The sequence below is a fragment of the Amia ocellicauda genome, chromosome 8 (assembly GCF_036373705.1).
Source record: "Amia ocellicauda isolate fAmiCal2 chromosome 8, fAmiCal2.hap1, whole genome shotgun sequence".
Lineage (NCBI taxonomy): Eukaryota > Metazoa > Chordata > Actinopteri > Amiiformes > Amiidae > Amia > Amia ocellicauda.
The window spans coordinates 42,667,460-42,685,131 of record NC_089857.1 but is presented as its reverse complement, the minus strand read 5'-3'; the positions used below and the strand labels follow the sequence as shown (position 1 = coordinate 42,685,131).

At 47.5% G+C, this 17,672-nt stretch overlaps 3 protein-coding genes across 3 annotated transcripts; all 3 read right to left on the bottom strand.

The window, feature by feature from the left end:
• Window positions 1-3,750: 3,750 nt before the first annotated feature.
• LOC136755104 (uncharacterized) lies at window positions 3,751-9,085 on the bottom strand. Its single transcript, XM_066711502.1, has 3 exons — window positions 7,098-9,085; window positions 6,230-6,288; window positions 3,751-5,459 (listed from the first exon to the last, which is right to left on the bottom strand). The coding sequence occupies exons 1-3, from the start codon at window positions 9,033-9,035 to the stop codon at window positions 4,418-4,420; spliced, it is 3,039 nt and encodes a 1,012-aa protein (XP_066567599.1). The 5' UTR covers window positions 9,036-9,085; the 3' UTR covers window positions 3,751-4,417.
• Window positions 9,086-9,343: 258 nt separating this feature from the next.
• Window positions 9,344-13,067, bottom strand: LOC136755298 (uncharacterized). The gene is made up of 3 exons (XM_066711767.1): window positions 12,871-13,067; window positions 10,098-12,532; window positions 9,344-9,382 (listed from the first exon to the last, which is right to left on the bottom strand). The coding sequence occupies exons 1-3, from the start codon at window positions 13,046-13,048 to the stop codon at window positions 9,344-9,346; spliced, it is 2,652 nt and encodes an 883-aa protein (XP_066567864.1). The 5' UTR covers window positions 13,049-13,067.
• On the bottom strand, window positions 13,065-15,992 carry LOC136755297 (protein TASOR). Its single transcript, XM_066711766.1, has 5 exons — window positions 15,939-15,992; window positions 15,338-15,491; window positions 15,009-15,174; window positions 13,646-13,883; window positions 13,065-13,414 (listed from the first exon to the last, which is right to left on the bottom strand). The coding sequence occupies exons 1-5, from the start codon at window positions 15,990-15,992 to the stop codon at window positions 13,142-13,144; spliced, it is 885 nt and encodes a 294-aa protein (XP_066567863.1). The 3' UTR covers window positions 13,065-13,141.
• Between the last annotated feature and the right edge of the window lie 1,680 nt (window positions 15,993-17,672).

The following is a 17,672-nucleotide window of genomic DNA, read 5'->3' as shown; positions in this document are numbered from 1 at the left end:
AGCATAAATAAAACATTCATAATACATAATACATAACCAAAAGCAGGCCTGCATTTTGTGCAGTTAATATTATTCTCAAGCTTTGGGTGATTCATGTGCCAAACAGAAATGTAGGTTTTTATCATCCTGAGAAGAAAGCCCCGGCTAAGACACATTAGTAGTGATGATTTAGCGTTGGCCATTAGAGGGATGAATGTGCCATAGGTTTATGACATTCACCGATTTCCACTGTACACTGCTATGCTTTCTTCTGCTGTTGTTTGGACTCAGTGCCATACGAGTTTCACTTCTCTTCTGAAATGGACATATCGGAGTTTCTGAAGAATAAAACTAGTTTTCTGACGTTTATTCAGCTCCTTGACTTCACCAGGTGGCATCACCCCTCCACGAGCTCAGAGTAAAATGCAAACTTCACATCTTCTCCTGCAGTCGTGGAATACAGCGTGTAACACCTGCTGTCTAAGATTTGCAGTGTGTGGTTACTGTCAGCAGTAGATGTGTGGTGGTAATGAATGTGATAAACAGATACGGTGCTTAAGGTGGAGTAATCAAACACGCATGATGCAACGCCATGAAATCCCCTGCCGAGGGACATTTGAGAGGAAGATTTAAACATCGCGGATTCCTGCAAACACTGTGTAACTCTGTGTTTAGATTCAGTGCAGAATCTTTTCAATGCTGTTTTACCCAGATTTTACTTCAGAGTTCACAAGTTCACACATTGCTGCGGATTACAATTGTTTGTATAGTACAGCAGATGAGCTAAATTAAGGCAGTGACTAAGATAAAGACCCAGATGCAGGCCTGTCTTTCTCCCATCGGTGGTAGCTGGAGGTAGATTGCAGTCAGTCTGAGACACCTGTCACCCTACATTCAAAGTGATCTGAGTTTAAAGTTAACTTCTCCTTTGAGCTCCTTTCATTTAATTGAATAATTGATTCTGGTGAACTGAAGCAGCCCACTCCCAAAATATCAACATATAATACAATATAGTGTCATCACAAAGCATAAAAACACTTCAAGTACACCAATCACATCTTTAAAAATATATATCATTGCAAGTGATGAATTAAATAAAAAATATTGGAGATGATTTTGTTCTGTTTTTTGCAGTAGGCTTTTGTATTTTCAGGCCACAGGGTAATTAAGCAGCAGTATCAGTTTAGGAAAGGTTTAAAGTTCAATTTTAATGTTAACTGATTTCAGTTGTGGGGCAATCCTGTTCTGTTTGTATTGTGGGGCCTGTGTTTTGGAAACCTGTTTTTATATGTCATTTAAATATAGAAATGAGTAAATAAGCCATCCTGCATGAAACAGAAACGTGATCACACTTTTAAGTAAATTAAAATGAAACCAACAAAAAAATGAAAGACCGCAAAAGTACAGATGTGCCTTTTTGCTGACTTTGCACGTGCAAACAGACATGTGCAGAGTGGAAAACCCAACCAGGCCCTATTGTGCGATTAGATGTTGGCGTCAGCTGATGGCAGGAGCAGCTTCGACAGCAGTCTTCGCTCTCGTCCTCTCTGGTTCCCTGACATCGCTGGCTGTGCTCAATCACAGCTCTCAGCTCCTCGTTAGGCAAGAAAACGGTTGCCTGCCAAATCCATGTCCTGTGAAAAATGGTCCCACCTGCCAGCTGTCAGCGCCCAGTTCACTGAAGAACCCTTAAAGGTTCCAGAGTTTTTAACAGGAAGGGTTCTCTACTCATGTACTCAACAGGGTGATAAGAAGTACTGGAGCACTAGTTTAAAAGAGGCTTGTATCACAGTACCTGGCATATATATAATGGGTATTGATGTTTTTCTAAAGGCGAGGTTGCTGCTGGAAATCCTTCACAACACTCACGTCTGGCTTGTATTTATACTGTGAATTATTGATCTATTTTATAAACAAATTAGAGAATCAAAGAAGAAGGACAAACAAAAGACGACCTTAGATATTAATTTTCTCTGATTATTTGTTCACAGCATTTCTAATTGTGACTGAAGGTTTAGAAAACAAATATATATATTTTGTACATATATACAGACAGGTGACAAATTAAAGGAAAATCCAACATGAAGTGTCTCAGTAAGGTGTTGGGCACCACGAGCCCCAGAACAGCTTCAATGTTTGTTCTTGGCACAGATTCTCCGAGTCTCTGGACTCGATTGGAGGGATGGACACCATTCTTCCAAAAGATATTCCCTCATTTGGGGTTTTGATGATGGTGGTAGAGAGCGCTGTCTAACACGTCAGTCCAGAATCTCCCATAGGTGTTCAATTGGGTTGAGATCTGGTGACTGTGAAGGCCATAGCATATGAGTCACATCATTTTCATACTCATCACACCATTCAGTGACCCTCGTGTCCTGTGGATGGGGGCATTGTCATCCTGGAAGAGACCACTCCCATCAGGATAGAAATGTGTCACCATAGGATAAAGGTGATCACTCAGAATCACTCTGTCATGATGTGCAGCGACCCTTCCCTCTAAGGGGACAAGTGGACCCAAACCATGCCAGGAAAATGCCCCCCACAGCATAACAGAGCCTCCGGACCCCCTCACTGTAGGGTCCAGCAGTCAGGCCTGTCCCGTTCTCTTGGTGTCCCACACATGCCCTCGCCCACTTGTCCAGAACACGAGCCAGTTGAGCGTCTGTGTGACCCCTCTTTCAAAGTCACTGAGATCCTTTCCTCTTGCCATCTTGATCCAAAATCAAGGTCAGCTGGGGTGCTCAGCATTTGTATACATGCCACAGAGCATGATTATTATTATTAATTTCTTAGCAGACGCCCTTGTCCAGGTAGGATGAAAGGATGTTAATTGCTTAATTGCATCATCCAGTACATCTGTTTGGAGACATCTGCATTCGTTATGTTCCTCCACTCATTTATTCATATATGAAACTGAAAAACATATGACCAATTATATCTTATTGTTTCCTGTTAGTTTTGTGGTTTTTTGTGGTTGTCTTGTCACTCGATTCTTTAGAAACACTGTGATTTGTTATCAGACCACCAGCTTTCGGTTCCGGCAACACAGAGAAATGTAGCTCTGAAGCTGCTCACGTTACAGTGCCAGCACAGTGAGTAGGTTTCGAACAATAGGGTTTTGGTGAGAAGAATGAGTTGGGATTAGGGTTAAGATACCTGCAGTATAACTATATATTTAACAATCCACCCTTGACCAATGCTGAGGCCCCTCCATTTCTTAAACATCTAAACCAGCCTCGAATCTCTTCCTATAGCTTGTCCTGTCTCTCACACAGATGTGAATTTAACACTGATGACTATATATAGACTCTCTCTTCTCTGGCCTTTGTTCTAAAGCTTCCCCACATTGTCTGGAAGAAGAACTCGATGAGTCGACAGAAACACCTACGTTCTGTTCAGAATTGAATTATTTCAGGTTTCTTTCTCTGCTGCCACAGGTAATGCAGGTCACACTTCACAGATTTATCAAGCTTGCTAAGCACACCAAAGTGGAAAAGAGCAGTGGCCCTCAAACTGAGCCCTGAGGCACCTGACTGAGTATACAGTCAGCGGATGTTTCCCACCTTCTGTTGTTCTCACTGTTGTGTGTTAATTAGCCAGATAAGTGCTTTCTAATTTCTAATTTAATTTTAAGTCATTACCCAGGTTGTGGCAGTAGATGTCACTGGGATGTCCCCCCCCCACAAGCCTTTCAAATTCAGTTTCCATTAGATCTCCTCCTCCGCAGCCCAGTTACTGAACTGTATTTAAATCAGTCACTGAAGCATCATCTTTCAAAAATAGATTTTAATAACAATGACAAGTAATTAAAAATCAATACCACCAATAGTGTTCAAAACTGCTTTTGAAACAAATATACATGGATGGCTTTCAGACACTTAAATTAAAACATACTGGAAATACACCTGTGTTTCGGATATTTGAACTGTGCAAAACACACACGCACATGCACACGCACACACACACACATACCTGCATACCTGTAACTAAGTTAAATGTAAATGTCTTTATTAACTAATGTTTTCAGTTGCAAAGCATCATCTAATAAACAGCCCAGAACAAAATCAGGTTTCCTGTCAGGTGACATGATCCCACAACTCCCTGTGAATGTGTGGAGACTACCAGAACACTGTAAAACACGCATGTAAAAAACACGGTTAGTGTAACAGACACCTGACAGCTCACTATAACGTAACACTCCTTCGATCAGTCACTGGGGTATTCAGACAGGTATCAATGCACACTGGACAGGTCTGTTAATACAGATTGTGTCCTTTTACCTACTACTGGGAGTACTACCAATAATGACATCATCAACAGTTAACTAACGCATTCTTTCTGGTGGATAAAAAACAAAACAAAACAGAAACTAGGGAAGACAAAAACGAGGCAACAGCACAGACCCCTGGAGTCCCATGAGTGTCGGTGCTGTTAAATATCACAGTAAACGTCTTTTAAGGGGCTTGCCTGCTGGCGTGAGGCCCGTCCCCGAGTAACTTGCATCTGAGTAAAACCTGCTCAGAGGCCGGTTCCCCACTGCGGGCAGCGGGGAGTTGTCCATGGCGTACGTGTACTCGTTGCACAGGTAATAAGAGTCCACTGTGTAATAGGGGCAGGAGCAGTTCAGTGCCTGGGGGTGGTAGAAACAGGAGCTTGTAGTGCTTGGAAAGGCTGGGTAGGAAGTGGCTTCTGCCTGGGGCTCCGGCCTGCCAGTGGAAAAGACGGCGCCAGGAAGCTGTTGGGTCCAAGCGGTGCTTCCCTGGTACTGGGACCAGTAAGGCAGGACGGCGTGGTTCCAGTAGCCCTGAGCCGGCGCTGACAGGATCTGTAACTGGCCGTTCCATGGGGCCGCTGGCACGCCGGGGCCTGGTATCCCTGGACTGCCCAGCTGGGTGTCAGGGTGAGTCCAGGGTGGTCTACTCTGCCGCGCCTCCGTGGAGCCCCAGACGGCTGCCAGTGGCTGTGGTTGTGGTTTCTGCAGTGGCTGCTGCCCCTGCCCTCCTTGCCTTCCTACAGCCAGGACGGACGGCAGCAGGGTGAAGCTCTGACTGCTGGGTAGGGGCCTCCACAGCTTGTGCTGCGGCCCCAGAGCCACGTCGCTTGGCACGGGTACAGAGTTGCTGGCGGGTGTCCTGATTTTCCTCGAGTTCGGTTTCCTACTTTGCCTTTTCGGCGGAGGGCAGCGCGCCACGGCAGGACTGGATCGGACTGGCCTGGCTGCTGCGGGGGTCTCCGTCACCTCTTTCTCCGCATCGAAATGGGAACTGTGCATCGCCATCAGCGACCGCAGACCGAGAGCTTGAATCTGAATGTTTTGCTGGAAGGAAAGCCGTCTGTCCGGCAAATCGGGGGCCTCGAGGTGCGACCGGACCTGCTGGCTCTCCGGCCTCTCCACCGGACAGGGCAGGGCAGTGCTGTTCTTGGTGGCGGCCGACTGGTGAATCTCAGGCAGCTTATTTGTTCTTATCTGGTCTTCATTCCTGCAAAAAAATTAATTGGATAAGAACAAGGCTTTTTATTTCTGTACTTTAGTGTTCTTTTTTATTCTTTTTTGTATTTTTTAGCATGATTGAGTTTGGGGTGGGGGGCTTCTGTTGAATGGCTGTTTGGTTCCCTGACTGCATGGTACTCAGTGAAGGAAACTAAGATCTGTGCGAAGGCCGTCACTCAAGGGGCGAGTGTATCTCAGCAGCACGTCTTCTCTGAACAGAAATAAATCCCCCCGTATACGGTGACTTATACAGAACCGGCCCCTTCTTTGTCCTCACACCCGCATATCGTACATTTGTGACTCTCTCCCCGACGGTCCTCCACGCGGCCTGATGCAAATGCAGGTGGTTCTGAAAATAATTACCCATTTATACCTTTTGTTTAGGACATGAATTAATATTTTATTTTAAAATGAAGCTACAATATTTAATTTGCTGGGAGAGACTGGGGTGTAGTGCTGGTTTTAGGGTTATATGCAATGGTGGGATAAGATCTAAATGTTCTAATAATATGAATAACTTTGTGTGATTGGGATTTAGAGAAAGGCGAGAAAGGGCTGGGTGGTCTGCAGAAATGTTTGCATATATAAAGTGAACATTTCCAGCTTCTTTGAAAGCTTTACATGAACACTGAGCACATCTGTCCCTTAACACACTGTGCACTCCACACGTAATAAACCATACTTAAGGCTCTTTACCTATAGCTGGAGGTAGAGGTTTACCCAAGCGCAAATAAAACCACAGTCTGTTCAGTTTCTCACCTTTCTTTGTTAGACAAGCTGTCCTTTTCTATGGGTCCTTCCATGCTCGCTTCTTTGTTCTTAAAAATAATAATAATAATAAAATATAAAATATAAAATAATATTATAGGCCAAACTAGGCCACAGAACACAGAATGGCACAGGGCAGTGAATGGCACAGAGCACTGAATGGCACAGAACACCGATGTCTTCAAACAGCAGTGGTTTTGCAAAGCAGCAAACTTAATTCTTATTTCAAAATACTTTTTGAAACGTGAGAAAATGGGAAGTAACACCCCGGGCAGTTCCCATGCTGTTAATTACAGAACTAAATTGAAATGCCATCTCACTCGCAGCCCCGACCTTTGACGGCACAAGTAGTGTAACACAGGGACTGTGGCAGCCCTGTGAGGGCCGGCGACACTGTGCGTTTGCGCATTGAAGCCCATGCTGCACTGACACGTGTCCTTGTCCCATTTTCTCACATTCTGCTAGACAGACTTTTATTCATAAGCAGTTAGAAAGCAAAATAGCGATCTTTGCAGAATCAGCAACATAGAATCACGAAGAACATACACAGAATGCCAAGAAATCATAAAGAAACAATAAATAAATAATGCCCATTGTAAACTGTGGGTCTTTGTGTGTCAGCTGACGTGAAAATAGACATTAACTTCATACTGATATGCCCTGGTACAGTGACAAACATACATTAAACAGAAATATGTTACATGTGTCACAGAATTATATTAGCATTACACCTCAATGTGAAATGTGTAAAACAGAGATGAAAAGTTTAAATATCTTAAACTAATTATTCAACAGTTTCTAATGAAGCAAATAAGGAATAAAAAGCAGACGTAAGATCATTGTGAGTCAGATAATTGACCTGCATGTCGGTGACCAGATGGGGGTCCCTTGGTGGCGCTCGGCTGCAGGGTGGGGTCTCCGATTCACAGCCGGGCAGGATCTTCTCGTAGAGTCTGTGCAGTCGACGCGTGGCCGCTTCGTTGATCACATGCCGCGTCTCGTCTTTCCCGGGGTCTGACGGGCCACTGCCCCTGTGCTCCCGGAGGTCCTCCCACGCCATTGTCTTTGCGGCGTCCAACAGGATGTGCTCCAGGCCAAACCAGGAGATTCTGGCATCGACCTCTTTGTTGCTCCTCAGGTAGCTGATCTTTTCCTGAAGGAGTCTGCGTACAACGCCAAGCTGCTCCACCTTGCCAAAGTCCCTTCCCCCTCGTGGCTGGCTGGGTTGGGCTTCCATGAAAGAGACAATGTTTTTCTGCAGGAGTTCCAAGTCTTCTATGCAGTCTCCGAAATTGATGCAACTTGACAGAGGCGTGGACAGAGAGAAGGCTTCACGGTTTAGACACTGTTCCAGCACCGCTTGGCTCTCAGCTTTCTCCCTTTCGTTTTTGAGATACAAATAGTAAGAGGTCTCCTTTGCTTGTGAGAACGTCGGCGAGGAGGGCCGAGAGTGACGTTTCCTCCGTTTATTGTCGCCACGTTGGGCCAGTCTCTCCTGGAAAGCGGGAAACAGTGACGGCTGCTGTCGGTCGCCCTCCTTGCCTTCCAGAAGCTCTCTGCGCAGCGTTGGGTCAGACCAGAGCAGACTCCTGAAAGTCGGGTCTCCGCTCAGGAAACTGATTTTGTTCTCCACGAACTGCACCGCTTCCATCATCATCTGCAGCTCCAGAAATGAGTCCAGCGCCCTGTATTTCAGCACCACGGGCGCAGCTGAGGCTCCCCCTCCGAGGTCCCTCTCGATGACCAGGTCTCTAGAGACAAAGGCGTCTTTGAAGTCCACGCACTGGCACCCCTCGAACGTAGAGATGAACGAGGGAAGCATTCGCCGGCACTTGGATCTGAGCAGGTGCAGGTGTTGCAGGGATGTTGCCCCATCGACCTCTTTTAGAGTCCTGTCTATGTCCGTCACGCTGTGGTCCCTCAGACGTGCCGTAGTGTAAAACGAGTCTATTTGGTAATGTGTGTTACTGCCCTGCGTAATGTTCCTGCTTGGTCTGTGAGCTCGGGGGCTTCGTGCAAATGCATCTTTACTCTCACCGGCAACAGGGTGCTGACCGCGGCTGCTGCCTGCTGGCCATAAGCCGAGGCTTTGATGGTCCGTCTGACTTTTGGTGCTGGACGGTCCTGTTGCTGGTGCTCTTATTTCAGCATTGACCTTCGGCTCAAGATTCCCATGTGCCTGAAGCTTATAATGCTCGTTGACTTGTATTACACTGGACCTTGCCATGACAAAATCTTCCAGATCCTTAATGGGGCTTCTCTCCCAGCTCTCCCAGTTTGAAAGGTCAAACTTCTCCGCTTGACGAATTGCAGACTGGTTGTCTCTTTGGTATAATGTCTTGCATGTTGTCTGCAGATGGCCTGTGATGACATCCTCTCTTTTGGCTCCTTCTGAAGAAGTCAAGTGGCCACTACATATTCCTTTCAAACTGGAAGAGTGACTACAAGCCCGAGGTGAAGAGTAAGTCCCTGATGGTGGTCCGGCCTCCCCCAGTGGACGCTGCTCTTTGTCTCTGCTGTCCGATATTTCACTGGATGTCCGTTGGCCGTGTGAGACTGCTGCGGTCTTTGTCAAGTCAACTGTCAGCTCGGAGTTAGATCCTCTCGCTCTCAGGCCTTGAGCAGTTTGGTTTTCTTTGCCGTTTCCTGCAGTCATTACATTGCAGGAAGACGTATTATTAGTTCCCACCTTCCCTTCAGAATCGGCAGACTTCTCTTCGACTTCCAGTGGTACAGGGATCACAGTGTCCACATGTTCATACTTCAGTCTGACCTCCTCACTAGAATCACAAGCCATCTTCACCTCTGGTCCAGATCTGCATAGGCTGTCTGCATGTCCCAGCTGACTTCTATGTAGCTTATTTTCCCCAGGTGTTACGCTGGCTTCTAAATGATTCACCCTGATATCAGCCTCTCTCTCTCCCTCGTTGTCTTGCACGTGACTGGGAGCTGCAGGTCCGTTGTTAAGCACTACAGGAAATGTACAAGCAAATCTGCTGTGTTTGTCTGCTGCTGCGCCAGGGCTATTTTTAGATCGCGATACTGAGTCACGTGCAGCAGTCGTGGCCTCTGAGGCTTCCTTGTTTCCGTACGCCCGCGCCTGTGCTAAGTCTGCCACCTGGGCTGCATCCCTAAAATCCACGCCTGCAGCAGGAGCAGAGAAGGGCGAGTCAGAAACACGACCGATGTCCGTCTCTCCAACACGCTCTGCGACGAGAGGCTCGCTGTCACAATCGTTCTCTTCGGCATCAGCGTCGCCATCAGAAGGACCGGGACGTTTTAAAGACGGTCCATCACTTGAGCTGTCCGCCTCCTCGCTGGAGGGAAAACCCACTGCGGAGTTCCTCGCTCTTTTCCTGCTCGCAGAGCGGTCGCGGCCTAGTGAGATCTGTGGCACGTATGCCTGCCACAGCCCTGGTGTTTCCTCCATTTCATTCACAGATATCTGGGAGACGGGAAATATTTCGGACCCTTTATCACTTGAAATGCAGTTGTTTTCCATACGGCTCTTCTCTGCATTTGGTTTCTTTTTGGCCATCTGCTTCTTTCTTTTGGTTATAGCAGTTTGGGAAATAAGGGTCCCTTTCAAACAGACACAGCCCCTCAGGTGGGGGGGCTTCCCCAGTTTCCATAAGGCCCCGATAGTATCCTGCCTGGAAATCCGGATCCGTTTCATGTCTGCTTTTGAAAATAGTGCCGTGGACTTCATACCCATCTTGCAGGTTGTGTTAGGGCGGCCCGAAACTTTCACAAACCGTTTCATCGGTTTCTTTCTTTGATTCAGTGTAACTTTACTCCTGGCAGCTCCTCCAAGCTCTTTCTTCAAGGGGCTGGAAGTCTTTCTTGGACTTTTGCCGACCTTCCCGTGTGCGCCCGAGCAGTGGATCAGGTCGGTGTCAGTGTGCAGGGCCCTCTGTCCTTCTGACTCATTTTGATCCACAGCTTTGTGTTCTTCGTAATTACGCAGAGATGTATCCTGGGGAACATGTCCATTTGCACGTGTGAGGGGGAAGCCGTCTTGTTCTGCCCGGAAGGAAACCGTTCCTCGGCTGCCAGCCGTTGAGTCGTGGTCTAGCGGTGCTGTTGAGACCAGGCCTGGGTTCTTCATTAGAAGCTTGGTTCTGTCGCACGACGACTCCGCAGAAGAAAACACCAGACAACACTGTGGTCTAGTTGTGCCGGAAATCCTGGAATCAGCTTTGATTGTGATCTGGAAGCTGGGTTTGTCCCCCCTGCCGGAGCTTGCATTGACATGTTTCAGATCAGCTTGTCTGGATGTGAGCAGCATCTGAGCGAACTGGATCCGTCTGTGTAGGAACCAGTAAATGGTGTCTGAGGAACCCGAGTGGTCCTCAGTGCAGAGATCCTCGCAGCCTTTGCACACGGCCTCCTCACGCTTGGAATGACATGGGGAACTTTCTTCAGCTCCTGTTCCATTTTCACGCGGGGTGCAGGTGTCATCCAAACCTTGTCCGTGGGGGGCTGTGCTGCGGTGGTCCCCGGCGTCCCATTCAAACTGCACTGTCTGCAAGTGTTGCTTCAAGGCAGTGAAGGGATCAGTGTCCATGGCCTCCTTGCTCTCCAGGACACCAGCACTGTACACTTCTTCACACTGTGCGATGCACACGAATTCGTCTACGTACCGAGGGTCTATGCTTTCTTCTTCCGTTTCGCCGCCCGCCGTCTCTCTGGCCGCCCCCTGCCGATGCTCACACTGGAAGTCGTCAGTGTTTACGGAGATGTCCATTAGCCCTGGCATCTCCTCGTAGGGCGACTCGTAGGTGGAGGGTTCCTGTCTGTGCTGCTCACAGTTGTTAGGTTGATCCTGATCAGCGGAGATGTCAGATGTTCCTAAACACGGTAAATCTCCCACGATCTCCGGCTTTGGAGACACGGTGTCCGTAGCTTTCTCTGGCTGCTCTGCAGGGTGTTGTGGGAAAACCACGTTTGGCTTGGCTGCGGCAGACGCACATGACTCGGTGGCACGATTCCCTGAAGGGTCGCCTCTGCTCGACCTGGACACAGAGATGCCATCTTGAGCCGGTTTCACATCGTGCGTAATCCCAGAAGAGAGTTCAGAGGGGATTTCCAGCGTGCCGGGAAGGAAATGTCCGGATGTAGTTTGCAGTCGTAAGTCTGTCCGTCTGCTCTTGGGAATGATTTTAGGTGCCTCCTGGGGGTATAGATCAGCGTTAAGATTGAGCCCAGAGCTCCTGCTTTGCTCTGCCGCACTCGGAGCACTTTCACCTGTGACCCGCTGACAGTTTACGTCTTTTTTGAAAAACATGTCGTAGAACTTAACCCTGCGGAGCAGAAGTTCTTTTTCCGCTAGAGGCATGTCCTTCAGAGAGTTGATAGAGGCAATCCTCTCCTTCTCTGTCATCACCAGATACTTGGCATATTTTTTAAACTTATTTTTCAAAACCTCCACGGGGGGCTTCTGTTCTTGGTGTTCTGAGGAAGCAGGTCGGAGAGGTGAACCTCCGTGGCATGCCTGTCCCCTTCTGTCAATCTCTGCCACCCCGCGTGCACTGCCCCGGCCCCTCGCCTGGGCTTCCCTCCTTGGCGGATGTTTTCGGTAAGTTTCTTGCTCCACTTTAGACTTGTGCAGCTTGTTCTGCTGGGTTCCCAGTCTGGCCTCCGCGCCTGTGTTTCTTTTCAAGCCCTCCTGTTCCCTCCCGTATAGACGTGGGTCCTTGACGACCCGAGAAGTGATCACAGTGGTGGAGATCTGACTGACGGGCGCTGCTGCAGGCGTCTGGATTGCCTGCTGGTGTTGGTGATTCGGGTAGACGTAGACGTAGGAATCGCAATAACCTTGGCTGCTCGGGCTCGCTGCAAGATAGTGCGCACTGGGTGATGGGCCGAATGCGAAGTCCCCGCTGGAAGGAGCCAGTATATTCACAGGCCCTCCCAGGTGAGCGCTGCCTTCTGGGAGAGCCGCAGGACCAGGGTTGAATGCCACTGGCACCCAGTTCATCTCCCGCTGGGCCTCGGTGATGAAAGGGGGCATGAATCCGGCAGGGTAGTACGAAGCTGCCCACAGCTGTTCAGCGTTGTAGGCAGAGCAGGTTCCTCCTTCGCTCTCGTAGCCACCGTACAACTGCCCGCTCATCAGACCGGCCCCAGGGAGCGCTGTGGAGAAGGGGGAACTTGCCGAGCTGCCTGGAGATGAGTAGTCCGGCGAAGGCAGCGAATTCTCTGCGCTGCCAAAGTGTTTAAATATGACAGTGGCGTTCTCCCCTTTGCCCCTCCTCTCAGCGATGGTGCAGCCTTTCAGGGCTTCTACAGCACCTGTAGATAAAACACAAAAACAGGAGAAAATGAAACTCAAGGTGTAAATAGTGCCAAACTGATACAGATTAACAGTAAAGAAAAATAAATATCATATATACAAATATATAAAAAGAAGTGAAACCATCGAAAGCCTATGCTGGGAATATATATTTTTACAGGTTAGTAGAACTTCTTCGCTATACAGAGACACCGTCCACGTCATAGTGACCAGGATCGCGCAGTGAGCTTTTAGTTGAGTGGAACAGACGGCATCCTAGGGTAAAAGATCTTGCCAGACAAGGGTAGGTCCGTGTTGCTACCAGAGCGAGTCAGCGGTACTTTCGGGACTGTCTCACCGTGTGCCACTCCTGGTGATGGCAGCTTCACGGGGGAACAGCTGATGGCAGACGTCATCGAGTTACTGCTGCAGGGCAGAAGTGAGACCACAGCCCACGGCAGACACTGCCTGGGCCTGCAGGTCAGCTCCTGGCGTTCATTATAGTCAAAAACAAACACCTGCAACCCGACAGACATGTTGTATTAATTTCTGCGTTTCTCCCTCTTCGGTGTCTACTGTTACACATTTCGTTCAGAGCAATAACAACCTTGGTTCTGCATATCGGCCTGTCATGCCCTACATTTTAACATTTGCAACATTTTAATATTCTCTCTCGTCTGATATCTAACACTGAGCGGCAAGGCGCGGAGGAACACAGAGACGGAAAGCAGAAATGAAACGGTTCGTGTCCTGCTCACCGAAGAGCCCACGGCCTGCTGGGAGAGGCTGTCCCTGGGGCTGCTGGGGTCTCTGCACATGAAACAGTCGAAGTGCACGGTGGGGTCGTGGACTGCCTTCCTCCCCACGCAGGACGGCACCTTCTTCACCTTACCCAGGATCACCTTCAGGAAGGGCGAAGTTTATACGTGTATGGATGTTGTTTTAAAACAGGAAGCAGAAAACCATACGATCAGAACAGGATGAAGGAACTAAAACACACTTCAAGGCATTTGGTTTTCACCTACCACAGCACAATAATCTACACAATAAAACGAGTTGCACAAAGGCAACGCATCGACCAAAAACCACACCTGCTGTTCTACTAAAGCGAATAACAATGGGTTTTTCTGTACCTTAAAAACGACGACTGTCCTGGGGGAGGCTGCCTTGCCGGTGACGCACTTCAGAGCCACGTCCGTGTGCCGGTATAGGTGCACGCCGCACGCCGGGTTGCCCAGGACGTGTGGGGTGCTCGTGTCCGTCTCCACACCATTCCTGCACAGCTCCAGGGCGCTGGTGTGCGACGTGACTAAGAAGCAGAACCGGTCCTCCAGCTCTCGCCCATGTCGGCCCTTGGAGCGCATCTCCGACCTGCAAGACAAACATGGAGGGGCGACGTTACATCCGCACGCACACCCCAGAGCCGGATTCTGCCATGTCTGACTCGCGTGTGTCTGGGAGGCCTATGAAACACTTATGTTTATTAATTTATCTGCATTTCTGAATGTATGAATTATTATTCAATTAACAGATTAAATTCAATGTGGACAAGTGCAAGGTAATACATGCAGGTTACAAAAATGTCCACTATAATTACACTATGGGAGGAATAGAACTGGATGAAGTAACGCATGAGAAAGACCTAGGAGTCTATGTGGACTCCTCACTTTCTCCATCCAAACAATGTGGGGAAGCAATAAAAAAGGCAAACACAATGTTAGGGTATATTGTCAAAAGTGTAGAATTGAGAACAAGGGCAGTGATGTTCAGACTGTACAATGCACTAGTTAGACTCATCTGGATACTGTGGACAGTTCTGGGCTCCACACTTCAAGAAAGATATCGCTGCTCTAGAGGCAGTTCAGAGGAGAGCAACCAGACTTATTCCAGATCTGAAGGGAACGTCCTACTGAGAGACTGAGGACCTGAATTTTTTCACCCTGGAACAGAGGAGACTACGTGGGGACTTCTCGATTGGACACTTTCTTATGTTCTCATGTTCTAACACATGTACAAGCGTGCCGGACTTTATAAAGGAAAAACAAATTAAGGACCCTATAAAGGCTTTATCAATGCTATGAATTAACTTGAACATGCAGCTCTGACCACAGAGAACAAGGAGACTGTGGGGGGGGGCAGCCTTTGTCTGGTCTCACACTTTGTTTCTATATTTGAGTATAAAAACCTCAGTCAACTGGCGGAAAAAGCCAGCGTGTCGTTTGCTGTACAAGAAACCATTGTCTGACCATGTGACTCAAAGTTGAGAAAGTAACAGTAATAATGTTATCAGGGTACTATAGCGTCAGCCCTGGGCAGACGAGTGGAAGGGGAAGACCGAGTTAAACGAGTTCAGACTGGCTGTGCGTGGCATGGGTCGGAGCTCCACCAGGAACCAGAACTCCAGTGAGATCCTAACTTTGATATCTCCATCGTCACTCTGTCCCTCACAAACTTATTTTTTTTCATATCGTGGTTAGTAATTCGAGTCAACCGTACCTCTTCTCTGAGAACTCCCTCGCCAACTCCACGTTGTTCACAAGCTTCACGTCAAGACACTCCCAGGACAGGAAGAAATCACCCGTCACGTCCAGCCGGCACTCGTTCAGCGCCGACACAAGGCCGCCGTGCTCCCGACTCTCCTTGAGACAGTCCTCCAGAAGAGCTGTGGGAGACGAGAAGGAAAAGCAGACCCCTGTTAATGCTGGACTGTTGGATATTTGTCCACAGATCTGTCCTCAGAGTTGACAACATCTTTTATTCTATCGTTTTAATGAACACTATTTAAAAACACTTTCTCGTGTACTCTGTGTGTGCGTGTGCCGTACCGTTCTCCGGGCCCCTCTTCTTTCTGGGGATGGTGAATTTGCCCAGTGCAGAGTGGGCGGCCCCCCGTCGAGAGTCGAGGGATGCCTGAGTTGGGGGTCCGGTTGAGTTACAGCCACCACTGCCCTCCATCCTGTCTGAGTCCTGCACATCACCCTGAGGGACAGAGAGATCAGAGACCAGCGCGGTTGTCAGAAACCAATCATCTGTAGAATCCTAACACACACACTAACACTAATATACACACAACACACTCACACTAATACACAAGCAAACACATACAATAACACACCCACACTTACTCACTCACACTAATACACAAGCACACACATACACTAACAAACCCACTAACACACACACGCACACACAAACAATCACACTAATACACACGCACAAACACACACTGACACTAACACTCTCACACTCACTCTCCACACACAGTCACACATTCAGTCATTCACACACACACACACCATAGTTTCAGCAAAGAACAGCAGTAGTTTTAGAAGCCATGTTAAGTTCATGCATCGCCATTTTAAAAGCAGAAACAAACTGCCATTAAATCCAAATCAAAACAAAACAAAACCAAACAAAAACAAGCACCTGCAGCCGGAACACCGGAGAACTCAGACATTCCACCAGTCGCTCGTATTTCATTCACCTGAAGGCTCTCTTTGGGCACAGACACACTGTCTTACTTTATTATTGTGGAACTATATTTAATTGTGTCAAAATGAGTTTCCCCACAGAAACAGGGAAGGCTTGATAAGACAAGCAGTTGCTCTGTTACTGTTGAGGTCTCCCTTACGTTTACACCCTGACCAACAGTTTTTCTCAATTTTTTTTTTTTTTTCTCTATAGTAAATTTATACTTGGTTTTGGTTTGATGTGAAACACATTCCAAGACAGAAGTAATACACAATGCTGCAAATTGTTCAATTGTGCAACACCTCCACAGACAGACAGGAAATCCACCAAACTTGTGATTGTACCACAATGTGCGAAAACAGAGACTCAGTCTCTCTGGGCCGGAATTTGCATACTCTTAAGTATGTCAAAAAAGAAAAAGAAAAAAGGACAGGCACGGTGTGTATGTCTGCAGAGATCTGTGCATCAGAGAGATACCACTATTCGTAAAAATAAAATACAAAACAAACTGAACAGCAAACACCCTGTGCATGAATTGTTACTGCTGAGATAAACATATTACACTCCTCACTCTCCCCATCCAAACAGTGTGGGGAAGCAATAAAAAAGGCAAACACAAGGTATATTGTCTAAAGTGTGGAATTGAGAACAAGGGCAGTGATGTTCAGACTGTACAATGCGCTAGTTAGAGCTCATCTGGATACTGTGGACAGTTCTGGGCTCCACACTTCAAGAAAGATATCGCTGCTCTAGAGGCAGTTCAGAGGAGAGCAACCAGACTTATTCCAGGTCTGAAGGGAATGTCCTACTGAGAGACTGAGGATCTGAACCTTCTCACCCTGGAACAGAGGAGACTGGCGGAAAAAGCCGGCGTGTCGTTTGCTGGACAAGAACCCATTGTCTGACCATGTGACTCAAAGTTGAGAAAGTAACAGTAATAATGTTATTAGGGTACTATAGCGTCAGCCCTGGGCAGACGAGTGGAAGGGGAAGACCGAGTTAAACGAGTTCAGACTGGCTGTGCGTGGCATGGGTCGGAGCTCCACCAGGAACCAGAACTCCAGTGAGATCCTAACTCATTAAACTTTCTTATGTTCTTATGTTACTGTTTTATGAAAATGAGAAATTGCAATTCCCATGTCCGCTATGTGAGATAATGTGGCATCGGGATTTACAAAGCAGAAGACTGTGGTCCCAGACCTGCTATATGCAAAAACATGAATGCTGAATGCAAACTTGTCATGCTTTGGAAACGCATTTTGGGTGACATTCAAATAACCCATTGTTTCAACTCAAAGGAAAACTGAATCCAGTTCCATCAATGCAAATTAGAGCAGCACAGGGTTTATTACACATACAGTGAGGGAAAAAAGTATTTGATCCCCTGCTGATTTTGTACGTTTGCCCACTGACAAAGAAATGATCAGTCTATAATTTTAATGGTAGGTGTATTTTAACACCGAGAGACAGAATAACAGTAAAAAAATCCAGAAAAACGCATTTCAAAAAAGTTATAAATTGATTTGCGTGTTAATGAGGGAAATAAGTATTTGATCCCCTATCAATCAGCAAGATTTCTGGCTCCCAGGTGTCTGTTATACAGGTAACGAGCTGAGATTAGGAGCACTCTCTTAAAGGGACTCTCCTAATCTCAGCTCGTTACCTGTATAAAAGACACCTGTCCACAGA